Source organism: Sinocyclocheilus anshuiensis, unplaced genomic scaffold, assembly GCF_001515605.1.
Source record: "Sinocyclocheilus anshuiensis isolate Anshui unplaced genomic scaffold, SAMN03320099.WGS_v1.1 scaffold961, whole genome shotgun sequence".
Taxonomy (NCBI): Eukaryota; Metazoa; Chordata; class Actinopteri; order Cypriniformes; family Cyprinidae; genus Sinocyclocheilus; species Sinocyclocheilus anshuiensis.
In genome coordinates, this window is record NW_015557049.1 from 28,360 (window position 1) to 35,646 (window position 7,287).

Below are 7,287 nucleotides of genomic sequence, written 5' to 3' on the forward strand. Positions count from 1 at the left end.
CCCCCCCCCCGTACTATAGAAGTCTATGGCTACCAGTTTGGTTACTAACATTCTTCAAAAAAAAATCTTTTGTGTTCAAGAGAAGAAAAAAATTCATACAGGTTTAGAACAATTTGAGGGTGAGTAAATGATGACAGGATTTTCATTTTTAGGTGAACTTTCCTTTAATGGATCAGTCAAAACGACTCCCGAATCTGAATGGCTTTTGGTAGCATTTGAGACTTTGCTGAGAGTGTTAGCAGACATTACATCATCTTTTGAAGATACATATTTGCTGTTTTTGAAAAAGGTTTTAATTAATAAAAAAAAGTACAATATTTAAATGTTAATGTTGTTTTGTTTAGTATGTAATTAGAGCCAATTATTGGCGGGTGGGTTCATTCTGTAGGAAGCGTGGCATCAATCACTTCTCTGAATTAGATTCAGTGTTATTGTGGTTATTTAGTAAAATGGCTTGATTAATGGTGTGATGCGATTTTGTGTTTCTCAGTTTGTTGAATGTGCCGCACACACAGTGACTCTTCAGAAGGTGGGCTGAGGTGTGTGTGCACTGGAGTCTTGATTGGGCTATTGCCTCGTTTCATAAGCCATGATTGCAGATGACATTTAACAGGAGATGTCAGATTAATCCAGAGAGAGGCCGGCTTGATTGGCATGTGACTGAGGAAGACCATGCACACACACACACACACAGACAGTCACATTTCCTGAAAATATCTAAAAGTTTGGCTGTACAATGTGTGTAAAATGTCATTTTTGTTTCAGTTAAAGTTTTTTTTGTGTGTGTGCTGCTTTATTTTTTCCCAACAGAAGTTGAATGCATTGCTAATGCCTTTTCATGTTATTTTTACAAATAATTTAAGATTTATTTTATTATCATGAAGGTGTTTTTTATTTTATTATCTATTGCCAGTTTGATTTGTTTTACTAAGATTTTTTATCTAAAAATAACTAAATTTTTGTACTTTTATGCAATCATTTACTGATTTTCCTAACATGAGATTTTATCTTTTGCGAAACGTTTTTGTTTTGTTTTTGTCTTTGTTTACATTTTGCGCAATCATTTACACAATAGCTGCATAATATAGTAGCAAGTATCTTGTTTGTTACTACTAGCTCACTTTATGTAGCTTTAATTTCTGATAATCACCTTCTTTTTGAATCATTAGCCAGCATATCCCTGGTAAACATTGCAAGGGTAATGAAAGTTGCAAGTATGGAGTGTAGCTTTATTTAATCGATCCAAGTGGCTGCTCAAAATGGACTCACTCACAGATTCGTATGTTCGTTACATTTTGGATTTGATCGAAAGTGGTGATGTATCGTTGGTCGAGTTGTTTACTTTGTAATTAGTTGATTCTTCCACCAGTGCAATCTGTTCTGGCCGATTCGAGGACCAGTTTCGGTAGGTGGGCATTATAGCATCGATCAGCCAGTCATAGTGTTCAAGAGCCACCTGATGAGTTTCAATGGATCGACAGGTTTAACGGTTTCAGATTATGTCAGTAACAATCATTATAATCAGCACTGTCAAAAACAACTTTCCAACATTTTTATTTCTCATTCACACACGGAAGCCTCATTGGTGTGTTCATGTAGTGATGTGCTCTTCAAGACTCAAATGTGCTCATCTTCTTAATATGTATTATTCCTACCCACAATGCCCTGCTCTCTCCCCATGCTTCCTTCCGCCTCCTTGATTGGGCGCTGATTATGATTGCTCTTGATTGTGCTGAAGAAGGTCTGTTGATGTTGTTTTCATTGGTAACCTGTATCATCCTGAGAGAGAGTTTTGAACGTGTGCAGGAAGTGTGATGGCTCTTTGCGTGTGTGTAAATAAAGTGTTTGATATGTCACCACCCTGAGCCTGCAAGTAAAGAACAGTGAAGAGCTCTCCACTGAGGCTTTGTTCACACTGCAAACAGTTCAGATTTGTTTTTCAAATGTCCCCACATTAAATAGGTATTGCTCTTGTGTAGAGTAAAACTTGATTGCAAGCCATAGGGTTGTTTGTTTTGTGAGCTAATTGTTCTTTCGAGACTTTTTGAGTTCTTTTTAGTGAGTCAGATGAACTGGTTCTGAATCAAATTAAATTCTACACTAGGCTTGCTGCGACAGACGGTGTTTTCGGTTATACCGGTATTAAGCCGCAACACCGGTTACGTCATTTGCCTACCGCGGCACCGCCCCCCACCGTCATTTTGATTTTTTTATAGAAACAAAAATCATTTAGCCTAGTTCAGTTAGAGGACAGACACTTTTAAAAACTAAACGCTCAATGCAGCGTGCCGAACCGTGCGCGAACGACAGTGCACCACGGAGCAGGAGTCAGATTTTATTTATCACGTGAGGAGAGTGAGTAGAGCTGACTGACAAGAGTGAGGCGAGAAAGACAAGACGATGGCAGAAGATTGTTTAGAAAGGAAATGCAAAGGCGCCTGTTTGGCAATATTTTAGATTTTGAAAAGCCTATTGACTGGAAGTTTTTTTGAACATTCGTTTCTTATTTATTTGGTTCCACAGTGTTTGCTGATTACTTTATTTAAACGTTGTGTATTTTATTTATTTTATTTTACATCAAGGTGTATATGCCGTGCCTACAAGCTTTCTTATTCGTTTTGCTAATAAATGTTCTATGTTTCTTAATTTATTTGGTTCCACAGTGTTTGCTGATTTTCAGTTTTATATACCTATTTAAATTGTGTAGCCTAAGTAATTTGTTATTTTATTAGGCATATATGGTGTATTTTTATTCGTTTTGTTAAAAGTTATGAGTTTGACATTGTTGCTTGAATTGAATTAAAGCCGAATTGCCGCTAATTTGAAAGTGAAAGTAAAACACGCACGGCACTTTTTCAAGCTATTTGAAAGCCAAGAAATCGGAGGGAAAACTCAAACGAACAATTGCTTGATGCCGAATTGCGGCAATTCAATTGCCGCTAATTTGAAAGTGAAAGTTAAATGTGCACGGCACTTTTACAAGCCATTTGAAAGCTAAGAAAAGAGGGAAACTCAAACGAACAAACACCCCCCTCCCACCCTAATGGTGATACCGGTATTACCGGTGTTATCACACGTCAGTTAACCGGTGGGAAAATTTCCTCACTGTCACAACCCTATTCTACACATCTTTATCCAGTAACTGAATAGGTCATGCAGGAAATGCATTGATTTAAAATGATGGGAACCCTTTAATTTGTTTTTTTTTTTCGATTTGTGCTTTTATATTAACCTGAATAATTTTGTAAAACAGTTTTATTTCAACTTTTAAAAAAATAATATTGAATAAAAATATTTTAAAATTTTTTTTGATAAAGCCTTCAAGTTTTTACATATCTTTTTTTAATTTAGTACATTAATAAATAAGTATTTATTTTTTTAAATAAAGGAATTCAGCAGCACTTTAGGTTTTGTTGTGGTATTGAAATCTGTTTCAAGAATCATAAAAATTCAATAGGATTGGATTCAGCTACTAATATTTTGGCGTTATTATGGTCATTTCACAATAGACATGTGCTCTTCCTCTATACAGATATTTAAGAGAATACCTTCTTTCTCTCCTTTTCTCTCTTCAGGTCCAGCAAAACCATGAATCTTTGCTCTAAATGTTTTGCTGGTAAGTTACTTACATCACATGGTCTACAGTATATAATCACGATTATACGTGAATCCGTGTGTCTGAACTGTGCTTGAGAGACACTCATGCTCTGTCTGTTCTCTCCAACAGACATACAGAAGAAACAGCCAGACGAGGACTGCACTCCAGAGGCCGCCCCCAGCTCAAGCAATAGCCAATCAGCAGTCTTCTGTAACGAGACGAGCAGCAGCAGTAGCCAAACCCTGTCCTCCAAGCCAGCCAGCTCTGAAGAACCCTCGACAGAAGCCACGCCTCTTCCTGCACAGGACGGTGAGGACACACAAATTCTGTCTTCAAATAACTGAGATGATATTTCTCAGATAGTCTCAGATGGGCCCTAATCGTTTTAATATCACACAGCAGTCATAGAGAATGATAGACCTCTGCAAGATACTACTGCAGTAATGCATTACATTATAATGTGTTTGTTTATTAGCTTTTAGGAATGTGAAATGGCCAAATCTGAGTTGAAGACAACCAGAAAGTCTGAATTCTTAGAGATCTAGACCAGTGGTTTTCAAATGGTGGGTTGCAGGGAAAAACACTTCTAAATAGCAACGCCAAGGTCATGGGTTTGATTTCCAGGGAACGCATGAACTGTTAAATGCAGTGTACATCGCTTCGGATAAGTGCGTCTGCCAAATGCATAAATCTAAATCTTATATCATTCTCTCTCTCCCAGAAGTCTCCAGTACAGACACAGCTCGTGGCACGCTATCCACTCCTACAAAACGACCCTGCGACTCAGGTACACCTCACCACTGTTCTTGTGTATGTGTGTGTGTGGCAGCTTTTAATGATCGTCTAGCACATCACACCACTGAGGAACTGAGTTGTAAATATACTTTTTTTTTTGTGAATCAATGCAGAAATGTATCATTACTTTACACATTCTTTCCACCTCTCCATCCACAAAAAGAAAAGCTCTAAAACCACCGAAAGCTCTGGTTTAGACTGACTAACCAAGGTCAGAGAGAGCCAAATCAATAGAGTTGAATCTTTGGTCAAACCATGGCACTGTCTAGTGTATTTGCAAACTTTCTTCTGCCTCCGACATCCCTCTGCAGTGGCTCCACGTTATACCTGCTTCCTAGGACCGGGTGGTATGGCGATATATATTGATACACATCTGAAGCATGCACAGAAAGCCGCCTCTCAGACAGCATGTGATCACAAATTTAGTTCTCTTTTGCAGCTTATTGTGTTTACATGGTCAAATACACACAAAATGATGGCAAAATGCCCATCTTGGTCAGTATTCACATAAACAGGCTGGTTATGACACAATTTGATGTGTATCAGTATATTACATCTGTGCATTAGGTCTTAAAGGGACAGCAGCCTAATTTACCTGCTGCTGTCTGTGTCATTAATGTTAATCAAACAACAAAAGAAAAAGAGTATAACTCACTGCTCTTGACTTAATAGCTCCTGTAACTTTAATAAGAATCAGTATGTATTTAATTCATACAGTGAAGACTATGCATTGTTTTATTTTTATGTTTAATTAATCAATTTGTGTATTATTTATTACTTAAAGTGATAGTTCACCTACAAATGAAAATTCTGTCATCATTTACTCACCCACAAGTTCTTCCATACATCTTTATCTTTATTCAGTTGTGCAAAAAATAAAAAATATTAAATGGTAACCAAACAGTTGACAGAAGTCATTGACTTCCCTAGTATAGAAAAAATACTATGGAAGTTGATGTCTACCATCAACTGTTTGGTTACCAACATTTTTTAAATATCTTCTTTTGTGTTCAACAGAAGAAAGAAACTCATATAGGTTTGGAACAAGTGGAGGATGAGTAAATCACGGCAGAATTTAAATTTTTGGGTGAACTACCCTTTCAATTCTACTATTGATGAACAGCGATGCACTTGCAACTGTGTAAGCATTGAAAAGTGTGTGTTTGTGTGTTCAGCCTCAGGTTCAGAGAGCGAGTCTTCTCCGGAGAAGCGTGTTCGTGTCGGTGAGGCCTCATGTTCTGAAGATTCTCCACGAGTTCCCAAGCAAAAGAACCGTCGGCGGTGCCATCGCTGCCAAACCAAACTGGAGCTCGTACAACAGGAGCTGGGGTCCTGTCGCTGTGGTTAGTATGGCCGTCATCTTATGGCGTGTCGTCTGTGAGATGATGTGACAAAACTGTAATGCTTCCTGATTCGCATGCGTGAAGTCTGGACAGCTTTGTTGATGGCAACGAAAGTTTTCGAGTTTTGTCGCATCACATCACTAGTTCTGAGATGCGTAGAATGATATAAATGATGGGCTTTCCAATTCTGCCGATTCCATGTGGGCTTGTTCATTCCTCACCTGACTGTTTGCAATTTCAGTGAGAACTTTTCGATCCCTACAGAACTAAAGGAGTGTATTTAACCCCCCTCGATCATTTAAATTTGAGACACTAACTGTAGGTAATGAAATAAAGGGAGCATTTAAACAAGATTGCACCATTAAGATCAGTCCTCCTGGATGTGCTAGTTATTTTTTGTCTTGTTTTGTTAAACTGAAGGTGGTATTGTAAGTCATCAGTCTAATGACAGTTCCCACTGTTCTGCTAATACACTTATGGATCTGAATGTTCCCGTGACAGCTCGCATCTGAGTCATTATTCCGCCGGGGTTTATCTCAGACAGGACTCCTGGAGTTATTTGACACCAAAAACTAGGGTTAGGAAATCTGTTTGGATGAACAGTAACGTATAATAAACTGCGGTCCAGTGAGCAAGTAATGGATTTTAAAGGAATTGTTCAAACTAAGGATGCACCAAAATGAAAATTCTGGGCCGAAACGGAAACCGAAAATTCTGAATGCACTTTGCCGAAAACCGAGACCGAAAATGCTTTTTAATAAATATTTTTTATTTTATTAAATTATATAAAATAATTTTGTAAGACTTTTTAATTTAACCCAATAATTTGAATGATACTGAATAAAAAAAAAATACAAGCCAATAAAATAATCACACTTTTACTGAAAAAAAATTGGGCAGAAAATATATTAATATTAAATATCAGTATATTATTTTTCTTCAGTTCTATGCAACAGAATCAGATTTAACTGAATTTTTTTTGTTTAATTATCCAAATAATTTATAGTCCTACAAAACTATTTTTATCAGAGCATGTGAGCAGAGCATAGCGTCACGAGAGGGCAGCGTCATTTTACCAGCGCTGCCCAGTACAACTGTACTTCACCATGTTACAACACAGTAGTGTTGTATTGCAAACAGGAACTAGGCTTGCCGCGATAGACGGTGTTGACGGTGATACCGTTGTTAAGCCGCAACACCGGTTACATCACTTGCCCACCACGGCACCGACCCCCACCGTCGTTTTGATTTTTTTATAGTAATAAAAATAATTTAGTTCAGTAAAAGAACAGGCACTGCAATTAAAAACTGAATGCAGTTGGTCAATGCAGCGTGCCGAACGACAGTCGCATCACAGATCAGATTTCATTTATCCAGTGAGGAGAGTGAGTCGAGCTGACTGACAAGAAGAGTGAGATGAGACAGACAAGACGATGGCGGATGATTTAGTTTCGAAACGAAATGCAAAAGCGCCTGTTTGGCAGTATTTTGGATTTTGAAAAGCCTGTTGACTTTTGCCGTTTATCTAAGGTGATTTTGGAAGTTTTTTTT

General features: G+C 37.8%; 1 protein-coding gene across 6 annotated transcripts in view; it reads left to right on the top strand.

The window, feature by feature from the left end:
• LOC107676388 (AN1-type zinc finger protein 3-like) overlaps positions 1 to 7,287 on the top strand; it is a 28,354-nt gene that overhangs the window by 9,369 nt on the left and 11,698 nt on the right. For all 6 annotated transcript variants that reach the window (XR_001632735.1, XM_016470923.1, XM_016470924.1 and 3 more), the window contains exons 2-5: positions 3,576 to 3,616; positions 3,728 to 3,907; positions 4,320 to 4,385; positions 5,569 to 5,736. Coding sequence is in view for 5 of the 6 variants with exons in the window: in XM_016470923.1 (XP_016326409.1) it covers positions 3,576 to 3,616; positions 3,728 to 3,907; positions 4,320 to 4,385; positions 5,569 to 5,736 (455 nt within the window). In the remaining variant the exon portion in view is untranslated. The remainder of the gene's footprint in view (positions 1 to 3,575; positions 3,617 to 3,727; positions 3,908 to 4,319; positions 4,386 to 5,568; positions 5,737 to 7,287) is intronic.